This window comes from Labeo rohita, chromosome 6 (genome assembly GCF_022985175.1).
Source record: "Labeo rohita strain BAU-BD-2019 chromosome 6, IGBB_LRoh.1.0, whole genome shotgun sequence".
NCBI classification, from domain to species: domain Eukaryota; kingdom Metazoa; phylum Chordata; class Actinopteri; order Cypriniformes; family Cyprinidae; genus Labeo; species Labeo rohita.
The window spans coordinates 1508842-1531858 of NC_066874.1; the positions used below are offsets into that span (position 1 = coordinate 1508842).

Consider the following 23017-nt stretch of genomic DNA (forward strand, 5'->3'; position numbering starts at 1 on the left):
TGCCGTCTAAAATCAAGATTAGCGTCGGGTGAATGAGTAATTAAAGCTTTGCTTTAAATAAACAGTTCAGTCAAAATTAAAAAACGTAATTTTTGGATGAAATATTTCTCCTGTCATCATTTTTTTTCTTTGTAAAACAATCAAGAGCACGTTCCTACTTCACAAACCTTTTTTTAAGCATTAAACAACATTCAAATAAAACATGGCACAGGACAAGATTTTTATTCATATTTTTTGTTATTTTTTCCTTCTTTTTGTCATTTGTGTAATGTCAAATTCACCTTCGTCAACACTACTGTATGTAAAGGTTAAAACAGACGCGCCGTTGCTTTTCCTGACCCGAAACGGGACGTCGTGTACATGAGATGGAGGCAGTTGCTCGTTGATTCTGTAAACTGTGCAAATTCAGCAGAAACACAAGTGGCAAAGAGAGCGGAGAGTCGATAACATTTGTACAAAATAATAAAACGTACGTAGTAAACACGCAATCCGATTAGAGTGTCCTTTGATCCGTCGCGATCATTGGCTCGTGACACGGTCACATGACTTCATCAGAGGTCCCAAGCGTCCTCATTGTCTTTTCAAAACAGGAAAGAGCGTCTCTGTCCGCGCTGCGTGAAGACGTCCACTGCACTCAACAATAAATCATCCGAAAACAACGCAAAATCCACACCACCTACATTCAGCGTTGTGGTTCTGTCCATGTACAAACACACACTGAGATTTCCAGTCCCGATCAGCTGGAAAGAGCCATCGTGTCGATCACCTGCTCCAGTTTAGACCTCAGTCTCTGGCGGCGGGACAGTTCGTCCCTCTCCAGCGCCGACAGGATCTACACAGAACGAGAAAACCCAATGAATTCAATGACACAGCAGATGGAGTGTGTTTTTGAGGCCTGAGCTGTATTGGGTTCTCACCTCGTCCTTGTATTTGGTGATGTAGGAGAAGATTTCGTGCAGCGCGCTCATACTGTTGAACTGATTTAAATGCAGACGTGACTGTTCGGCCAGATAGGCGCTCATATCCTGATCGCTGATCGCAGGCATCCGCGAGATATCAGAGTAATACCTGCACAACACACACAGCGATCGATTAGCAGTTTAACCAGCAGATCAAACATGTCAATCCAGACCTCTGCTTTAACGCGCACACTTTTTACACTGAAGCACTGAAGATTAAAGTTTCATACTCTACACAATATAACGTTTTATTTCCTGTATATACATTTATAACATCTCTAGCACCAAAAACAACGGCTTCTGAACGAACTTGATTTCTGAAACTAAACTAAATAATGAACTTCAGAGGTAATTTTGCATTGTTAACACTAGTCTACTTGACAGGGATGAACAATGTATACTTCCATTTAAAGGTTTGGTGTCAGTACGAGTGTTTGTTTACACATTTATTCAGCGAGGATGCATTAAACTGATCAAAAGTGACAGTGAAGACATTTATAATGTTACAAAATATTTCTATTTTAAATAAATGCTGTACTTTTGAACTTTATATTCATCAAAGAATCCTGAAAAACAAAATGTATCAATTTACACAAAAATATTCAGCAGCACAACTGTTTTCCATTTGATATATATTAGTATATATTCTATAACATATATACATTCAATTTTCGACAATATTAATCTATTAATATTAATGTTTCTTGAGCAGCAAATCAGCATATTAGAATGATTTCTGAAGGATCATGTGACACTGAAGACTGGAGTAATGATGCTGAAAATGCAGATTTGATCACAGAAATAAATTACAGTTTAACATATATTCACATAGAAATGCTATTTTAAATTGTAATAATATTTCATTAAAAAAAATACAGTTTTTAATTTTTTTTTTTTTTAATTAAATAAATGCAGCCTTGGTGAGGAGAACCAACCCCAAATATTTGAACAGAAGGGTAAAACATCTATCTGAATGTTTTTCAACATTTTAATGATATTCAACATGCAAACTATTTATATGTAAAAACTTAAAGCAAAAAATAAGCTAAAATAATTGAGAATTTTTTACACTATTTTTAACTCATTAAATGTAAGAATGCATAATATTTAATTGTTGCAATATAAAATACATAGATATGAACAGAAATATTTATTTTAAAAAAAACCCCTGTGAATTCTAATAAATGAAAAAGATCAAATGATTAATGCAAACAGACAGTTTGAACTATTTATGTAAATAAATTGAACTTAGCAACTCAACTATTGTTATTTTTTTTATTTATTTTTTTTTAATCAGAGGTGCTATTAAAACGCATCTTAACGCGATACTAGTCTAATAACATGTTCTCATCCACAATGCATTGTGAATATATATTATGAGTGATATTATGATATATCATGCAACATTGTAGATTCAGCAGGTAGCATGTAGGTTTTTGAGTGTAAACTCTTATTTCAAGAGCAAGAAACATGTGAAGTGAAATGAAACATCTATGTGTCGTACCTCTCCACCCAGTTCTTGTAGTTGGGGATGTCTTTAGCGTAGAGCAGCTTGTTGGAGGGCGAATCTTTACCCAGCTTGTGTTCTGACGTGGAGCAGGAGTCCATGAAGGTCTGAGCCACGACGGACAGACACGCGTCTGTAATGCTGTTCTTATGAATGTCGAACACAAACTGAGGGTTCTTGATCACATTCACCCAGAACCTCAACGGCAAACTGCAGACAAAGAGCAAAGACGTTCAAATACCAACAGATGAAGTTCTGCAGCTCCTCAATTTCGAGAAACACAAACTCACCAGTTGCTCTTCCACGTGTGTCTGACGTCGGGGTCTGATATCGTGTGTCTGTCGGCCTGCTCGTCTAAGAAGTCGAACATGTATTTGATGGCCAGAGGAAGCGCGCTGCCCCGGTGGGCCGTACTGAAGATGGTCTCAAACAGGTCGTCTACAAACTTCTGCAGTGTGCCCTGTGAGAGATGAATCAAAGCAAGTTTTACACTGTGTTTCAATAAGGAAATGTACCAGTATAATAAGGCATACTGATAAACAGAAATATTTACTATATTTTTCTCTAAAAAAAAAAATTGAATGCATGAAACATTTCATATTTTTGATTGCTGATTCAGAATGATGAATTGATTCAAGCAAATTCAACTAATGCTATTTTTGCTAAATAAGATAAATAAGAGATGCTCTTAAAACACCTTTCAATGCAAAACTAATTTAATGATGTTATTTAGAAAACCTGGTCAGAAAAAATGTGCAAAATTACTGCAATGTGCACAAATGAGCTTAATTTTACACTGCAAGCAAAAACACTGAATACACTGTGAATATATGATGCACACGTATTAACATTTTATTGCAAAATGTCTGTCAATTTTGCAGTAAGCAAAGACTCAGTGATTGAAGCTGCTGTAGGTTCAGATGCATGTGTTCTTTACACGAACACTATGGATTTCAAGGAAATGCAGCAGGTGTGAGCTGAGATATCCGTGTAGTGTCAGACGGAGACGCAGCACAGGATGGATAAAGAGCTAGTTTTTCCCAAACCGCTCAATAAGCAAAGGTCACTGGTCTAATTAAGATACAGTTCTCCATGAGAGTGGGAGCACTGGTAAATGTTAATGAGCAACTAGTCATTCACACACAAAGGTCAACACTAACTGTCTGAGGACATCAGCTAAGAAAATCAGACATGTGCTTCAAAAGTGAGGCAATTAGTTCCAGTGTGTGTGTTTGTCAAGACGGAGAATATTAGCGACAGATTTCACCGTACTCATACCAAACACTCCTGCCTGAGTAATACATCAGGACAATGCAGTAAAAACGTAAAAAGAGTATATTAAAATTATATGAATAAATAGTATAGTAAAAAAAGTGATTTGCTCTGATTAAAAGTAAACTGTGACAGTGTTGATATTGTTAACTTAAATTTAAAATGGTCTTTGGTCACTGAAATAAAGCTGAAAATAAAGAAAGAAAGAAAGAAAGAAAGAAAAAATACAATAAATATGAAATCAAAAACCTAAAATTAAAAAAAAAAAAAAAAAAAAAAAAAAAAAAGACAGAAAGAAAAAAATACAATAAATATTAGATGAAAAACCTAAAATAAAAAAAAAGAAAAAAGAAAGAAAAAAATACAATAAATATTAGATGAAAAACCTAAAATAAAAAAAGTAAAAAAGAAAGAAAAAAATACAATAAATATTAGATGAAAAACCTAAAATAAAAAATAAAAAAGAAAGAAAGAAAAAATACAATAATATTAGATGAGAAACCTAAAATCAAAGAAAAAAAGAAAGAAACACAATAAATATTATAAATATTAGATAAAAAAACTGAAATTAAAAAAAGAAAAAAAAATAGAAAAGTTAGTGTACTAAATTAACTACAACTAAAAAATAAAAATACATTAAAGTTGAATAGAAATTCTGCTTTAATGTATGAAATAAAAAATAAGGGGAAAAAAACCACATAACAAAATTACTGCATTACATGCACAAGACACTGTATCCCACAATGCAATGTAACTGATTCAACCTTCCATTTTTGCAGAATGACATGTATTATCAATCATGACTTTTAATGATGTTATCAATCATTTTTAACATGCTTAATCTCATTTATTTATTTTTTTTTTTAAAGTATTTTGCAAATTAAGCATATAATTAAAAATTAAGAAATTCATAAATTATAAAAAATAAATTAACCATATAACGCTTGAAGTTTTTCAAGGTAGCTTTGATATTCCTAATTTATGACGTGTCTCTCCTCACCTTCGTAGCGAGCAGACGCGTCAGGTAGATCTCAGAGACCATCTTGCTGCCGCGGTCGCCCTCCCTCTGGTCCGTGTGGTCGTGGTTCTTCACAAGGTGCCAGAGTTTGGTCCCGCTCTCCAGGTCTGGAGTGATCATGGGCGTCCGCGAGCGAAGGCTGTCTGGACTGCTGGCCGTTCTCAGCATGCTCTCTGTGGAAACAAAGTGGGTTGCTGTTTGGTAGGCTTTTAAAGTTTGCTTTGGAGAATTCTCAAATAGATTCAGGGTTGAGAACAGAAATAACTTCATTATAACTTCATTAAACTCTGGGGAAAATTTATGCAAACAAACTGTAATACTGAAGAAAACTGAAACGAGGACTGAAGAAAGATGATAACTAAGAGTCAAAGTCCATAGCCAAAACCTAGTGATTATATTATCTAGTGATAAAGTAATATCTCAAAACTGGGCAGTAAAACGGTTTCTTTTCTCTCTTTATCTCTCACTGACAAACACAAATTCTGGATTTTGTATCCATCATTTCCATTCTGTCTGAAGTTCTAGACCGCTGAGCTCATGCCACTGAGGAGCAGAGCATTAGAATACACAACAACAACACAAACACACGCTAAAGAGAAACAGACTGAAAAAGACAGAGAAGAAAAGCTATGTCTGGATTAAAATAGACTACCACGGTAATGATTACTGCATACTGCATACTAGATTCTGTATATTGCCTTTTTTTTGGAATAAGTTTTTTTTGCCAATTTTATTCTTTACTGTGCATAAACATTTAAATTTATGCTAATTAATTCCAGTTTGTTACACTGGCAATGGAATGTTGACTTGGCAACTAATTGTAATAAGTTTAAGTAGTAAAATTACTAAAATTTAATTAAAAACTGTGCTTAATTAAACATATATAGAGCTGTACACTGGCAATAGAAGGTCAAGTTTGATCCACAGCATTGTGGGAGACAATTTCATGCTCTGATTTTATATTGCACGGTCACATTCCTCTGAATATCACTAGTGTTGGCTTGAGAAGCAGAGCTTTCTCTCTCTCTCTCTCTCTCACCGTATCTGCTGAGGGATTTGGTGAACGTTGAGGAGTTGGAGATGTTGTAGGCGGAGTTTTGCTTGGGAACCAATGCGATTGCCGACCCGTCTGTTACCTAGACAACAGAGAGAGAGGGACAGATTGACACTGACACTGTCTATTACTGACACAAATACAGGAGACAATCAGAATCAGACCATATCAGCATTTTTAATTATGGGCAATATCAAGCTATTAAAAAAAAGATTTGCACATCAATTGTATATTGTAAAACTCATTTTGTAAAGATCTGTACAATTCCATATAGTTAAAAAAAAAAAATTGTATGTAAGGATAAACATTTCAAATTCTAAATTCTAAATTCTACAGCTTTGCTGACTTTTAATTTCTGTCATCATTTCAGTTACAAGCCATTAATTCTAAATAAATTCTATATAGTAAAAGATGAACATGTAAATCTACTTTGTAAATTTAAAATTTTGTAAACAGGAAAATGTGAAATTCTTCAAATGTAAAACTTGAACATTTGTAAACAAAGTCACGTAAAATTCTAGATTCTAAATTCTAGAGCTTTTCTGTAAGCGCATTATAAATTTGATCATCGTTCATTGACTAAAATCAAAATAAATTCTATATTTAACTTTGTAAAAACAAACATGTACAGATATAATTTCTAATATTAACAATTTTGTAAACATGAAAATGCAAAATTCTACAATGTAAACTTCATGCAAAATACATTACAATGTAACATCATGTAAAATTCTAGATTCTAAATTTTACAGCTTTGCGGACTTATAATTCTGGTCATCATATCAGTTATCAGACATTAGTTCTAAATACATTTTATATAGTAAAAGATGAACATGTATAAATCTACTTTGTATAAATCTAATTGACAATTTCGTGAACAGGAAAATGTAAAATTCTTTCTTTTTTTTTTTTTAATTAACTTTGTAAAAACTGTACAAATCTAATTTCCAAAATTACAATTTTGTAAATAAGAAAATGTAAAATTCTTCATTGTAAACTTGTAGATTTGTAAAGAAAAATTCTAGATTCTAAATTCTGAAGCTTTTTTTGTAAGCTCCGAATTACAAATTTGATCATCGTTCATCGACCGTAAAATCAAATAAATTCTGTATTATAAAATTAACTTTGTAAAAACAAACTATGCAAATCTAATGTGTAAAATTAACATTTTTTTAAACATGAAAATGTAAAATTCTACAATGTATACTCCAAATTCTACAGCTTTGCTGACTTATAATTCTGGTCATCATATCAGTTATCAGACATTAATTCTAAATACATTTTATACAGTAAAAGATGAACATGTATAAATCTACTTCGTATGAATCTAATTTACAATTTTGTAAATACAAAAATGTAAAATTCTTCAATGTAAAACTTGTACTTTTGTAAACAAAGTCATGTGAAATTCAAGATTCTAAATTCTAGAGCTTTTCTGTAAGCTCATTATAAATTTGATCATCAAAATAAATTCTATATTTTAAAATTAACTTTGTAAAAACCATGTACAAATCTAATTTTGTAAACATGAAAGTGTAAAATTCTTTAATGCAAACTTGTACATTTATAAAGATAATTTAGTAAAATTCTAGATTCTAAATTCTAGAGCTTTTTTGTAAGCTCAGAATTACAAATGTTATAATCAGTCATCAGCACTAAATTTTAAATAAATTTCATATTTTAAAACTAACTTTGTAAAAACAAACATGTACAAATATAATTTCTAAAATTAATTTTGTAAACATGAACATGTACACGTGTACATTTGTTTAAATAAAAGTAAAATACTAGATTCTAAATGTTAGAATATGATGAACTTCGGTCATCATATCAATTATATTCTAAATAAAAAGAAAATAAATTCCATAAATTCTAAATAAATTGCATTTTAAAACTAATTTTGTAAAGATCATGTAAAAGAGCATGTACAAATCTTTTTTTTTTTTTTTTTTTTTAAATATTACTTTAATGTTACATTTTTATATTTGTAAAAACATTTATTTTTTTCTAGAAAACATACTTTTTTTGGTCATCATATCAGCCATAACAAAAAATATCGATATTAATGAATATATCTATATCAAAGCATCCCCCACTGACCATCACTGCTTTTGTGGTTATGTTTTGTGAAGTGTTGCTACGGTTACCTGTTCGTGCGCTATGTGTTAAAATGCTTCAATTGTTACCTAGTAACTTGCTGAGGGGTTGCCATGGTTACTGGGCAGCGGGGTGTAGAGGTATTGCCATAGTAACCTGGCAGAGGATGCGGCGAGGCCACTGCGGTTACCTGATAGTGTGCCAGTGTGTTGAGACGCTTCCAGTCGTTGTCGATTTTTGTGGTGACGTCCTCATCCTGGAGAATGATACGAGCCATGCGACCCTGACGCCACTCTGATTAGAGAAAACATACATCAAAATCAGCCGGCGGGGTTGAGGTCAAACATCATGCTCAAGATGGTAGACCACATTGCAACCACAATAAACCAGCTTGGTTTTCCTGCATTCATTATATTCATACCGAGGTCCATGTCTCCGACTTTAGGCCTCTGTGAGTACGGAGTGCCTTTAAAGACGGCATCCAGCAGCTTCTCTTTGACCTGTGTGATGGTGTCGCAGTTCAGGCACTTAACGGTGACCTCGGCTGCGTTCTCATTCTCTGGGTTAATGCAGTGCAGCGTCTGCAGATCAGGGGTACATATTTAAGAGCATTAAAAGACACTCCCACATAAATAAATCACATAAACACCGTCTACTAAAACAAATTAAACTCCTACAATAAACCTATTCAACTACAGCTGAATATAATTATTGTTTTTAACACTTAAAACAAGCAATACTTTGGAAGCTTGTTTCCATCGCTGAATAAAAAAGGTAATTGCGACTTTTAAATCTAAAACTTTTTTCTCGCAGTTGAAGTCTTACTTGATAACATGCAATTGCAAATAATAGTCACAACTCACAATTGAAAGAAAATATTTTTTGCCCTCAGAATTGAACTTTATAACTAGCAATTGCGAGTTTTATCTTGCAAATTTCGCAGTTGTGAGAAAAAAAGTCAGAATTGTAAGACAAAGAGGAGTTGCAAGATAAACCGCAATTGCAAGAAAATAGTCTCTTTCCATCAAAATTATACTTTATAACTCACAATTGAAAGTTTATATCATGCATTTCTGAGAAAGGAAGTTAGAATTGCAAGAAGAAAGTCAAGAGTTGCAAGACAAACTTGCAATTGTGAGAAAAAAGTCAGAATTGTAAGAAAAATATCAGAGTTGGAAGATAAACTCGCAATTTCAAGAAAATAATCTTTTTCCCTCAGAATTGGACTTTATAACTCGCAACTGGAAGTTTGCTGGAGAGTTTATATCATGCATTTCTAAAAAAGGAAGTCAGAATTGCAAGAACAAAGTCAGAGTTGCAAGACAAACTCTTAAAAAAAAAAAAAAGTTCAGAGTCAGAACTGTAAGAAAAAAGTCAGAATTGCGAGTTTATATCCCTCAGTTCTGACTTTATAATGCAATTCCAAGGGAATAAAAAAATAATTGTGAGATAGAGTCACAATTGTCTTTTTGTTTTTATTCAGGGCCAAAAATGGGCTTTATATAACACAGAAAACTATGACAAAATGCAATACAAAGTTTTTTTTCTGACTCATTCACAGCCGTTACTTGTTGATTTTGAGTCGGGACTGACCAGTGTTTTGTAATCGATCTGTTGTCGGATGAGTTTATCCTCGCTGAGTGAGTATCTGGCCTCTCCAGTGATAGCGTCTATTGGCCCTTTTTCCATCTGCTGCTTTATAGCACAATACAGCATGAAGAGAGGCTCACCTGCACACTCCTGAACACACACACACACACACACACAGGACAGATAATAGAGAGTGAGATTAGACCTCAGAATAACACATGAACACACACTCTCAATGCAAGCACTTGAATATTTATATAACGGAAAATGTTTGGATCATTTTCATGTCCTAAAACAGACCCAAATCCCACCTATAACTTGCGCAACCACACCTGCCTGCCTCTAGGAGGAGCTGTAACAAGCCAATTCATGTTTTAGCTTTTAAATCAGGGCGGTATGGAGCAAATTAATCCTTTGTTTTCTCCATTTCAAACCTGGAAGCAGCATTTTGAGATTTAAACAGCAGTGATGTCAATAACGAACAACCGATCGTCATGGGATTTACACAACATGTGATTTTTATATTTTGTGAGAACTGAAGGTGGTAATATAAAAAGCGTTACTTTATGTGAAAATAACTGTGTGCCTAACAAAAAACAAAAACAGCTTTTTCCTAATGAGCTTTTCCATAGTTAAAGGAATAGTTCACCCAAAAATGAAAACTCTGCCATCATTTACTCACCCTCAGGTTGATCTAAACCTGTATGACTTTCATTTTTCTGTTGAACTTACAAGAAGGTAGTTTGAAAAATGTGGGTAACCAGACAGTTTCCCCACTGACTTTCTTCAAAATATTTTTGTGTTCAACAGAAGAAAGAGGTTCGTACTAGTTTGGAACGACTTGAAGGTGTGTTAAATGATGAGTTTTTATTTTAGGTGAACTATCCCTTCAAGGACTTTCAAATACATCACAATTTACATAATAATTGGAAAAAAAAAATGTTGAGATAGTTGATTTCTAAACCTATTTCACAGATTTGATCAAATTAAATGTTTAGGTGTGGCCCATAACCCTCAAACTCCATGTGGACAGCAGGACAATCTGGGGACGTGTCCCAAATGACATCCATTTGTGGTCCTGGGGGCTTTTATAACTAAAGTGTCACCATAACTGTGTAATCGAGGAAGTTTTCCACCACTGGATAACCGCGTCTGCAGCATCTATTCTTCCAATTTTGCCGATTGTGGTCATTTTCTCCACTTTGCCCGATGATTGACACTTGTGGATATATTTTTACTCGTCCCTCTCGTTTTCGTTCTGCCCATTTCACAGCACTCCACCGCTTTCAAAATCACCTCATGTGACCATGAAATGAGTGCAAAACAGACAAGTCACATTGTGTTAGCGGCGTCACACCCGGTTTTATTTTTGACGTGTTGCACATCTACTCCAGCCACTTCACTTTCCTGTTCAGTCACAATTTTGTATATACTTCAATAACTTCTGACCATAATATCAAATGTGTCTTTGCTCTCTGGCCTTCATATTTGGTTTCTAATCACATATGCAGACATTATGTAAAATTATCATTAGTGCTTCAATGAGAGTGAACATAAAATCAAACAGCTCCTTTCAAAGTTTAGAGATGAGTCTATTACCTCCTGAAGATCTAATGTGCAACTCCTACAAACATAAACAAGACAAAACACAGAGAACTCCTGCCACTCCCAGGAGCGTCAGCCGCGTAAAAGCAGCTGTTTAGACGTGGAAATGAGCGACGGGGCACGTGAGCAGACCCGAGGCGAGCAGACGAGCGATGGAGGGTTAATAGAAGGCTAATGACTGTGGAGGAGAGAGCTGGAGAAACACTTCAGAGCGTGATACGTGTCAAACAGCCAATCACACGCCTCTCTCTCTCTCCGCTTTTCTTGTGTCGTCCTCCTACACACATTCTCTGGCTTTCATCATTCACAACTGCTGCTCTTCTCGTCTCCGTCTCACTAATTTGATCATCATCTTCGTTCTATCAGTCCCGTCTGTCTCCTGGGAGTGTGCCTCTGTTGTCTGATGCAAATGTGCCCAAATGAACGCGCAAACGCATCACATTGCTCAAATGTTCTTTTTATAATGGTTAAAATACCTTCTTGTGTCTCAGCTTAATATGCAGAAGAAATAAAAGTGTAACACTGCTTTCAAAACATTCACGCAGCTGAACCAATGGTGAATATTGTGGGCGTGGCTATCGGTTTAACTAGCCAATGGTAGACGGGGGGCGTGTTCAGGAACCACTTTGAAAATTTGCCACATTATTAAAGTTAAATGTGTCGCAAAAGCCGCTTCTTTAAGACTTACGGCTAATCACCCAAAGTAATTAAACCATATAAGTCTCAGACAACTTTAATCAGCATCGCTCGCGCTCTCAGGTGAAAACACTGAATGACAAACAGCCGTGTGACTCGTGCTAGATGTTTGTTGTCTCTTGTGTCCCTCACTGGGATCCGTAGCGGGACGGTGCGGCCCATCCATATGCCGGCCCTGCCATGCTGGGCTCATTAGCACAAGGGATAATTAAACACACAGCTGTTAATGAGCAGCAAGAGACGACACACACACACACACAACGCCCCTCACTCGAGTGTGTTTATGAAAGCTCTTTATATTAATGCAGGTTCTTAAAGATTGTAATAATGAACTTCCCCTCCGGGAATGATAAGGTACATCTGTCTATCTTGTATCTGAACCTCAAGACGTGGCCACAAACAAACTCAAGGTGAAATAATAATTTAACAGCAACATGATGTGCACAGAGGGTGTCTGGATCTTAAAGGATTACTCCACTTCCTGATAATTTACTCACCCCCATGTCATCCAAGATGTTCATGTCTTTCTTCAGTCGCAAAGAAATTAAATTTTTTGAGGAAAACGTTTCTCCATATAGTGGAATTCAATGGTGCTCAATGGATTGAAAGTTAAAAATGCAGTTTCAATGCAGATTCAAAGGGCTCCAAATGATCCCAGCCGAGCAATCAGGGTCTTATCTAGAGAAACGATCGGTTATTTTCTAAAAACATTTACAATGCTCGTCCTGTCTAGCTCTGTGATGCACATGCATATTCTGTGCACTCCGGGTCAATACAGTTTATGGTATGTCGAAAAACTCCCATGTCATTTTCTCCTCCAACTTCAAAATCGTTCTACATCGCTACAGAAGGACCAACCCAGCATTTACAAAGTGAACATGCAAAGAAGATCAAATGGCCTTTACAAAAAAGGTAAAACACTGATGTAGGACGATTTTGAAGTTAGAGGAGAAAAATGAGATTGTAGTTTTTTGACATACCCTTACTGTATTGAACCAGAGTGCAGAGCTAGACAAGATGAGCATTTGAGGTTAAAAAGTGTATAAATATATATTTTTTTTAAAGAAAATGACAGATCGTTTTGCTAGATAATACCCTTCTTCCTCGGCTGGGATCGTGTAGAGCCCTTTGAAGCTGCACTGCAACTGCATTTTTAACCTTTAACCTGTTGAGCACCATTAAGGCCCACTATATGGAGAAAAATCCTGTAATGTTCTTCTCAAAAAACTTAATTTCTCTGCAACTGAAAAAAGACAGACATGAATATCTTGTAAAAACACTGCATTTATTCATTTACTCATGATCCTATTCAAAAAAAAAAAAAAAAAAAAATCCACCTGAAGTGGTTTACTGGTTTTTGTCTATTCATGAAAATTTTCTTTACATCTGGTCAATATTTTGTTGTGTCATACTCATTAGTTTTACATAATTTTATAACATTATAACAATAACATTAGTTTTACATAATTTTTAATTTTACAAATATACAAAACGTACATTACGAAGGGTCAGTAAGACTTTAAATGCTTACCAAGGCTGCATTTACTTGATCAAAAATAGTTAAAACAGCATAATTGTGAAATATTATTGCAATTTTAAAATAACTGTTTTCTATGTGAATATACGCTAAAATGTAATCTATTCCTGTGATATAAGCTGAATTTTCAGCATCATTATTCGTCTTTTTAGGGTTGCATGATCCTTCAGAAATCATTCTAATATGCTGATTTTCTGCTCAACAAACAATTCTGAGTATCAATGTTGAAAACAGTTATATATTCTGTACTGTCTCTACCTTCACTTTGATCAATTTAATGCTTCTTTGATGAATAAAATGGTAGCGTATAAATGTTTATGTTAATAAATGCATGAAACTGCATACATTGCAAAAATGCTTTTCTTACTTAGATTTTTTGTCTTGTTTCCAGCCAAAATATCTCAAATTATTAAATCAAGAAAGATTTTCTAGACAAGTAAACATTATCCTGTTTTCAGAAAACAGCTAAATAATCTGCCAATGGGGTAAGCAAAATAATCTTATTTCAAACAGAAAACAAGATTACTTTGCTTACCCCATTGGCAGATTATTTAGCTTGTTTCAAGCAAAAACGCACTTAATTTTTTTTTTTTTTTTTTTTCCTGAAAACAAGACAATTTTTTACTTGTCCAGAAAATCCTTCTTGATTTAATAATTTATAGCTATCTGGGTATAAAACAAGACAAAAAGCATTTTTGCAGTGTAAACATTATTGTGTCCAACATAATATAAATAGAACATGTGACAAAACCTCTCTGAGACCAGTAAACAAGACCAGCAAACCTATTTTTTGTTAGCAGGGGAACCATATAGTGAGTAAAATTGCACAAGATACACATAAACAGTCATACAGTTCCTTCCACTCACCTTAAGAAACTTGTAGAGGAGGAAAGTAAACCAGTTTGTTAGCATCTTCTCAGCCACAGATTCAGTCCTGAGGGGGAAACAGAGTAAAAAATAAATGTCAAGGATTTATTTACTTGGGTGTCGGAGTCCCTGAGGTAACCTTTAAGAGCAGAGAACGATGCTTTGAAGGCTTCTTCATTCCCCAGTTTCCCAAGTCTCACAACAAGAAAAACAGCCATTCCGATAACCAACATCTTTCGGGGGGGGATGTTGTATTAAACTCCCATTTGACATCAAAGTGCCGCGGCCGAATTATTCCGCCAGTGGTGGTGAAGCGGCTCGGGGAAAAACCTTCAAAGGGCCCGTGCGCAAAGCACGCGCGATAATAATTTAGCATTAATAACAAACCAAAGTGCTGCTCTCTCTTCCCCCGCAAAGCAAACCACTAAACTTCATTAAGAAAACACCAATTAAAAATATTCCGTATCTTCTGTCATTAAACAGAAACCTGGCACACAACAACAACCCTCCGAAAAAAGTCCCTCGGAATGAGGCTAATTACACGGCTTGGTAATTAACGGACCTTATTAGCGCTAATCTGCTCACGGCGTACGAGAGGAGGCGTAGACGGGGAATCTGGTGAAATATGTTTGTTTTTAACATCTCTGCTGAATTATTCGCCCGTTCTGACGCCAAGACAGATGCGGAGGAAAACGATAAGCTTGGCGTGAATGACACACCGTGAGGAGTTATTAAAAAAAAAAACCTGCGAATAGTGTGCTGGAAATGTTTCTGGAGGGGTGAAAGATTGAGATTTGACTGCTCACATCTTTTTGATCTTCAGGTGATGTTTGTCATGTGAGGAACAGAAACTGTGAATCTACAGAGGAAAAAAAAAAAACACTCGAAAGCCAAACTAGATGAGAGATCAGTACAGTCAACTCAAAACAGACAATAACAGTCATTTTTGAAATATTGCTAAATATAGGTATGAATCACATAAATTATAATAAAAAAATAAAATAATAATAATAAAATAATAATAATAATAATAATAATAATAATAATAATAATAATATATTAGTGAGTAAATAAATACATTAACAAGCTAATAAATAAAGAAAAGCCTAAAAATTAAGCCTATTAAGGACCAATGACAAATATTATAGTGACATTATTTTAATGACAATTAAACTATTTTTCATTACTATAATGGTGCAGAAACCTCTGAATAGAATTAGCATATTTTTGTATATTAACCAATTAAACAAAGCACTTTCATACAGCCATTTCTACTGTAATCAGTATGAAAAATGCTTAATTGTCATGCAAATAATGTCACGTCTGAATGGTCCTAAAAATAGGCTTCATTTTCTTTATGCAAATGTTTTTCCTCCTATTAATTTTGGAGTAAATGGAAAATGTCCCCTAACGTGCTATTATTAGATTTAGCCAAACGTATTTGAGGATGTGATTTTGTACTTTCTTTATAAATAAAGCCGAAGTCAAGGATTTGCACTGCGGATGAAACATTGAAATGCAAAAAGCCATTTCACAAAGCGTTGATTTGTTTTCTGTGATATTGATTCAAGACTGACATGAGCTGAAACGAGAGATTACAGCAGCATGTTCTGACTAAAGTCATCAACTCCTCCACGTCTCGCCCTCAGTCTCTCATCACGTCTATCCTTCTCCTGTCACGTCTCCTCCAGGAGCTTCATCTCCCACAGCGCTCCTCCCTCACGCCGGCGCTCCGCGGGGAACAAGTGTGTGCTCAGGTGTGTAATATCATCTGACAGAAACAGAGGGACGGATGCGAAAGGGCAAACCGAGAAATGGAGGGATGGAGAATGATGATGGGAGAGCAAATGTGACCCCTGGAAGTCAAACTCATCCTCATCACTTTCATCGTGTCCATTAACACCGTGTCCTAACCAGGTGCGACGTGGGAACTTTTGAACGGCAAGTCATTAGAGTGCAAAAAATGATTTCCTTTATATTTCTGTCTTGTATTTCAGCACAAATATCTAAACATTCAATAAAAAGCAAAATGACAAGTCTTGTTTATGCTGAGTTTATGATTAAAACAAGAAAAAAATATCTGTTGATGGGGTAAAAATAAACTTTTCCATTTGAATTAAATTTTTCCTGACCATATTACCACTTTTTTTTTTCTCGGTTTTTAACCTAAACTCTCTTAATTTTGATACATTAAGGCTGTCAAGTGATTAAAATGTTTAATCTAGTTACGGTTACGATGTGCCGATTAATTCATCTAATTACAAATTATTCGCACATGAATTATGTCATTATTGTGTTAAATGAGAAAATTATTGGATAGATATTACAAAAAAAGTCACTGAATCATCAACTCTTTCGATTTATTCAAAACCATGGACTCATTTAGTAACAAATCACTGCTGTGTGTTGCTAGGTTTTTCATCCAATCGGAACCAAACAGTGCAAAAAGATTCTCTGGCGAGTGAATTTCAATAATTATCAGAAAAAATAAAGTTGAACTTTCGACTCAACTTTAGTAAAATGCCTATAACTCCTTAACCAAATGAGATATCTCCGCCAAACTCAGAACAACTATGTTAGAGCTCAATCTGAAGTCACAGTAAGAAAAAATGCGGAGCTTGGCCACTTGGTGGCGCTATAAGAGGGAAAAACCTTAAAAATGGCTATAACTATGCAAACCATTGGCCCTATCCACAGGAATTATTAAGCATGATCGTGGTCTGAAGTGCCACAAGGGTCTACAAGGACATTTCCGTATCTAAAAAAAAAAAAAAAAAAAAACCATGGCCACCATTGGCCGATGAAGTTCGGGCACCTATTAGACAAGGTTATCGGAGGCCGATTGGAATGAAACTTGGTGGGCTTGTTTGACTCACGGCCCCAAAGGTCTGTGAGAAATTTGAAAGAAATCGGCTACAGGGTAGGGCGATATCGCATTTTTCAAGGGCATAAACAATTGCAGTTTTTGCACATACGCGATATTTCTATCATATGATAGAACTCCTCATTCCGGAAAACTGTGCCTCTAGAACCACTGCTGTCAAATTGTTTGGTAAATGATCGAGAAGATGTAAAAAATTTACTTCTGCAAACTAGTCCTAGGTTTTTCCCTCAGTCTGGAAAAAACCACTGTGTACAATTCTCTGGACTCTCACGGTCAATGTTTATCAAAAAAAAAAGTACAATGGGAACATTTAGGAAAGGGGTCTGTCCAAATTTACACAAAATCCTATAAAGCCTAAAGGAAAACTCAAAAGTTCATGAAACCTGCTGAGCACATGCAACAGGTGATTCTAAACAAGCATGCAAAGTTTTAAGGAGATCAGACCACACCCGGAGCTATAACAGTCATAAACGTTAAAAAAACATCCTATTTCTATGTCAAATTACCTGGATTTGCCAAAAATGCTTTGTAAGTCATTGATTTTGGTGGTTACAGGCTTGCTAAATAATTGCTAAACAATAAATGACTTTTTTCATATGTTCTTAAATGCCTTAAAGAGGTTGAAGCCCGGCAATCGTTGCGTGCAGCTATATTTGGAACTATTTTTATTTGCTAAATAAACAGACAAAACAGTGTCTAAAAGTTAAAACAATATTAACTTCCTGCAACTGTGAAAATATTTGGGAAAAAACAGCACTCTTGCTTGTGTGATATTGCTAAAACATATCATATGATATAAATATAAGACAAACTTGTTTGTCTATCTTGTTTTAAGAATGAAACCCTGAGGTAATAATTTTTTGCAGTGCAGACCATCAGATGTTCAGCAACATGCCGTACCTTCGCAGCAGGAGTTTGGGGTGGTTCTTGCTCTCCAGATTCTTGTCGATGAGGTCGGACAGGAGCTGTTTCAGGACGCCCGTCGCGTACTCCATCTCGCCCTGCAGGGCGCTCATGATGAGAGACGCCACGTTCCCGCGGTCGCGCATGGAGAACGAGCGCTGGGCCTCTAATGTCCGGATGAACGTCAGCAGGAAATGCTTCTTATTCAAGAGTTGGCCAAACAGAGTCAGAGCCTTCTCCATATTCGCCGGCACCTGAGAGAGACAGAGATACAGTTCAGCCGAAAGCATTAGACAGGGTTAAATCTAAAGGTCAGGCGTTCAGCATATTGGTATGGCTCGCACCTCCATCTCCTTCAGCACCGGATGGTCCTCTATCCCAGGGAAAAGCACTCTCATGGCGTACGTTCGGTAATCCAGGAACGGGATTCCAGCTCCGTCCAGATCCTGAGTCAGCTCATGGATATCAGTCTGCAGCTCCGCAAATGCTGGAAACACAGTGAAAGAGAAATCTGTGTCATGCAAATATCCTGCTTAAGAACCGCTGAATGGAAGCTAAGATCTCCAGATTCTCAACAAAACGCTCTCAGAAGAAAAAAAATCTTTAGAATCTCATTCTTTAGAACTTCTTTCAGAATTTCGGTTTGTAGTGATGTGGTCAAAGAATACCCTACAAGCAACCAACCAACTAAACAGCCAGAATACCCTAGCAACCAAACCAACACCACCCTGGCAGCTAGCGGCCAACACTAACATATACCATTTTTAATGCTCTCCTTTTGTCCGATAAGTTTTTCTATATGACTGATGAGAGTTGGAAGTGGGACTTTAATTTTCAGCAGAGCCTGAGCAAAGACGCACAGGATTCTCTGTCTTCATTAGTTTATTAATAATTTATTAGACAGGACTGTTAAACTAAGAAAGTAAACGGTATATAAAAAAGTATTTTATCATTTGCTTTTTTACTATTAGTAACAGAAAGTCAAACACTATAACACTTTAACATACTGTCAGCATTTAACAATATGCATTTGAATTGTTATTAAAGAGACATTATTATAGTGTTTACTTCCTTCTTTGTTTTTGACATTTTTTTACTTGTGATAAATACTTAAATAGGTTTACTTAATCAAAATGTGCTTTATAAAGTATAATTGTGACCAAGGAACACAAAACCAGTCATATGGATCATTTTTTCATTGAGATTTATAAAATCAAAGCTTTCCATTGATAAATGGTTTGTTAGAATAGGACAATATTTGGCTGAGATACAATTATTTGAAATCTGGAATCTGAGGATGCAAAATTTAAAAATAAATAAATAAAAAATAGAGAAAATCACCTTTAAAGTTGTCCAAATAAAGTTCTTAGCAATGCATATTGCTAATCAAAAATTACGTTTTGATACATTTATGGTAGGAAATTTACAAAATATCTATATGGAACTTGATCTTTACTTGATATCCTAATGATTTTTGGCATAAAAGAAAAATGTATCATTTTGATTAAAACACTGTAGTTTTGGCTATTGCTACAAATATATCACTTAAGACTGGTTTTGTGGTCCAGGGTCACAATTTTGTTTATTTTACAGGGTTTTTTTTTTTAAGTTAAATTTACCCCTCACCTGAAGTTTGATTGACAGGTGATCTGACCAATAATAACGGCGTTCGCCATTTTGTTTGACAAATAAACCAATGTTTATTTTGTGCTATAACTAGTAACGAGGAAGAGATGATCGGTTAACATGCTGCATGAACTGAGGTGCAACAGTGATCTGTCACAACACATTAAAGAGCCACAAATCCATATTTGTTTAAATTTCTTAAAAATTTACAACATTCAAAAGCTAAGACTTCGTTTCATACCAAAAGTAACCTGCTCTATCTTGTCTGTCGACACGTTGTCATTGTCCTCTTTGCTCCGCAATGTGTTTTTCACTGCATGAGAATATGATGTGGCTTGTCGTACATAATTTTGTTTCCTGTTGGACTGATATAAATCTGCACTGACTCCTGGAAACTGCATAAAGCCGACCAACTGGACTGGAGATTTCTGATTTGAGATAGCTTTTAAAACAAATGGCCCGATGGCCATGAATGGCACTAGCAGTTCTACCACATGGCCCTAACCCTGTCTCCACTCCACCCTTCATATAAATCTAAGTGGGAAATCAGGAATATTTGCTTTCGTTTCCAAACTTCTGACCCAGTCTGCTACAGCTGCCACTCACCTAATCAATCTAGATGTTGTGGTTATTTATTGCCTCTTTTTATTCATCCTGGAGGACGCCTCATCACTTATCAGTGACCTGTCACTCTCACCTCTTGCTATCCATCTCTTTTATCCTCTCTTCCCTGTCCTCATCCCTCTCTCCATGTCTGGAGACAGACAAGGTCGTCACCTCGGGCCCGACAGAGACAGATAATGGGCGACTCGTCTCACGCCCTCGTGACCGCGGCGGGAATGAGACGGGCGTTTGGTGCATGCGCGTGTGTATGATAAATGATGTGTGTATCATGAGGTCATCGCTAACAGGAGACCAGAGAAAACAAAGCCAATCAGACAGAGAGAGAGAAAGAGTGAGGGCGACGAGCAAACGGAAGAGGAAGATCAAATTAAATGAGGAAAAGCAATTGCGAACAATTGGAAAAGATTGAAGGGGAGTGATGAGATGGAGAGAGCTAACAAATTAATGAAAGAGAACAAAGGAACAGATAAAGAACCAGCAAAAGAGAAAAAGAGAATGAAGAAAGTGAGAATGAATGCACAAAAGAAAGAAAGAAAAAAAGGAAGGAAGAAAAAAACAAGCAAGAAGAAAGGAAGAAAGCAAAAGAATGAAAGCATGAAAAGAAAGGAGAAAGTACAAAGGAAAACAAAGCATGAGAATAAAGTGCAAAAGACACTTAAAGAAATGTAAGAAAATGCAAAAGAGTGCAAGTGTAAAAAAGAAAGAAGGAAAGAGTGAAAAGAAAGAAAGACAGCATGCAACAAAGTGCTAAAGAAAGAGTGCAGAAGAAAGCACTTCAAACAAAGTGCAAGAGTGAAAAAGAATTTGAAAAAGTGAAAGAAATCACAAAAGAAAAAAAAAGTGCACAAGAAAGCAAGTGCAAAATGAACACATGAAGTGCACAAAAAAATGCAAAAGAGAAAATGAAAAAGAACGGAAAGGAGCAAAAAAAAGGGTAAAAGAAAGTGCAAAATCAAGAAAGCATTAAAGAAAGAGTGAAAATGAAAAAGCACAAAAGAGTCACAGTGTGAAAGCATAAAAGAAAGAGTATGAAAGTAAGAAAGAGCAGCAGAAAAAAAGCATGATAGAGTGTGAAAGTTAGAAATATCACTGGTGAAATGCAGTGATGTATTAACGCTGATTTACCCTCTTTGCACTCCAGGGCGACTCTGGACTCCAGATTGTGCATCTGTAGCTGCAGTCGCTTAAGCGTTCGGTCAGCGTCACGGGATTTGCGCTTGTATGCGATGAGGATGATGATGATGACGAGGAGAAGAAGGCCTCCTCCTCCGCCGATCCCGATGATGGCAGGGAGTGTCAGCAGGCTGTCGGAGTAGATCTGCAGAGTTCCTGGAGAGTAGCGGAAACCTCCAGCCAGGATCTGCACAACACACACACACAAAAATGCTGAGTGCCGCACATCATTATATCACACTGATGACTGACAGCTGTCAAAACAGCCACTGCATGAGAAACAAGAACTTTCTCTTTCTAGTAAAATAATAGAGTTGGGTGAAACAAGTCCACAAATAATAGTTCTTGTAACTAAACAAGTAACTAACTCTTCATTTCATACGCAAAAACTTAGCCAATCAAAAAACTTTTCTAAATTAAATGAAAGCTTGTTTGCATATGAAATGAAGAGTTGATTTTCCTCATTTTCATATGCAATAATTCAGCCAATCATAAGTCCATTTACATATGGAAGAGCAGTATGCTTAATTGTAAACATCAAAGAGACCATGGAAAATAGACATAAAATCTAAACAATGATTGTTTTTGATTCAAGAAACCTAGACCAGAAATATAAGTAGACTTCAAGGAAAAATATAAAATGAGCTACTAAAACAGTTGTGACTACAATAACAATCTATTACATTACTATCCATTACAGTCTCATCATGAACATCTCAAATCACCACCTAAATTACACCTCTCTCAAATAAACCTGCATCTTTAGAGGTCTTGAAAGAAAGAAAGAAAGAAAGAAAGAAAGAAAGAAAGAAAGAAAGAAAGAAGCAAAAGGCACAAAAGCATGAAAGAAAATGTATTTCGCATATAAAAATGAGGTGATGGTGCTGCAAAATTTCAGCCAATCATAACAGAGGTCCTTTGCATATGGATGAGCAGCATGTTTAATTGTAAACAACATAAAAACTAAACATAAAAAAGACAGTGGAAAAGACTAAACAATGATTGTTTTTATTCAAGAAACCTAGACTAGAACTAAAAGTAAACTTCAAGGGAAAATATAAAATGTATAAAATGAGCTACTAAAACAGTTGTGACTACAATAACTATCTATCCCACAGTCTCATTATGAATATCTCAAATGACACTAAAATTACACATCTCACAAATAAACCTGCATCTTTAGAGGGAAAGAAAGAATATTTTGCATATGAAATGAGAAAGTGGTGCTCCTCATTTCATATGCAAAAACGCAGCCAATCATACGTATTTACAGTACATATAAAAGACAAGCATGTTTAATTATAAACATCAGAAAGAGGGAGGAAAATGTCTTGGAAAATGATTCTTGGTGCAAGAATACTAAACCATTATAAGAAGACTTCAGAGGAAAATATAAGTGCAAAATGAGCTACTAAAACAGTTTTGACTGCAATAACAATCTATCCCACAAACCCATTGTGAATGCACTTCACAGCACCACCGAAATATACTCCATAATCACACATCTCTTAAATAAAACCGGATCTTTTAGAGGGTGTTATAGGGTAGTGTTGGTAACCAAACCATTGTTGGTCCCCACTGACTCTGGTTACACGCATTTGACAA

General features: G+C 35.6%; 1 protein-coding gene across 1 annotated transcript in view; it reads right to left on the minus strand.

Annotated features, from left to right (window-relative positions):
- Positions 1-206: 206 nt before the first annotated feature.
- The window catches only part of plxna1b (plexin A1b), a 142251-nt gene continuing 119440 nt past the window's right edge, over positions 207-23017 (minus strand). The window contains exons 20-32 of the mRNA XM_051112164.1: positions 21365-21599; positions 18334-18476; positions 17987-18243; positions 14203-14269; positions 9501-9647; positions 8329-8488; positions 8098-8201; positions 5796-5892; positions 4739-4929; positions 2757-2926; positions 2464-2676; positions 918-1068; positions 207-832 (exon numbers count right to left, since the gene is read on the minus strand). Of these exons, the coding sequence (XP_050968121.1) occupies positions 737-832; positions 918-1068; positions 2464-2676; positions 2757-2926; positions 4739-4929; positions 5796-5892; positions 8098-8201; positions 8329-8488; positions 9501-9647; positions 14203-14269; positions 17987-18243; positions 18334-18476; positions 21365-21599 (2031 nt within the window). The 3' untranslated portion in view covers positions 207-736. The remainder of the gene's footprint in view (positions 833-917; positions 1069-2463; positions 2677-2756; positions 2927-4738; positions 4930-5795; positions 5893-8097; positions 8202-8328; positions 8489-9500; positions 9648-14202; positions 14270-17986; positions 18244-18333; positions 18477-21364; positions 21600-23017) is intronic.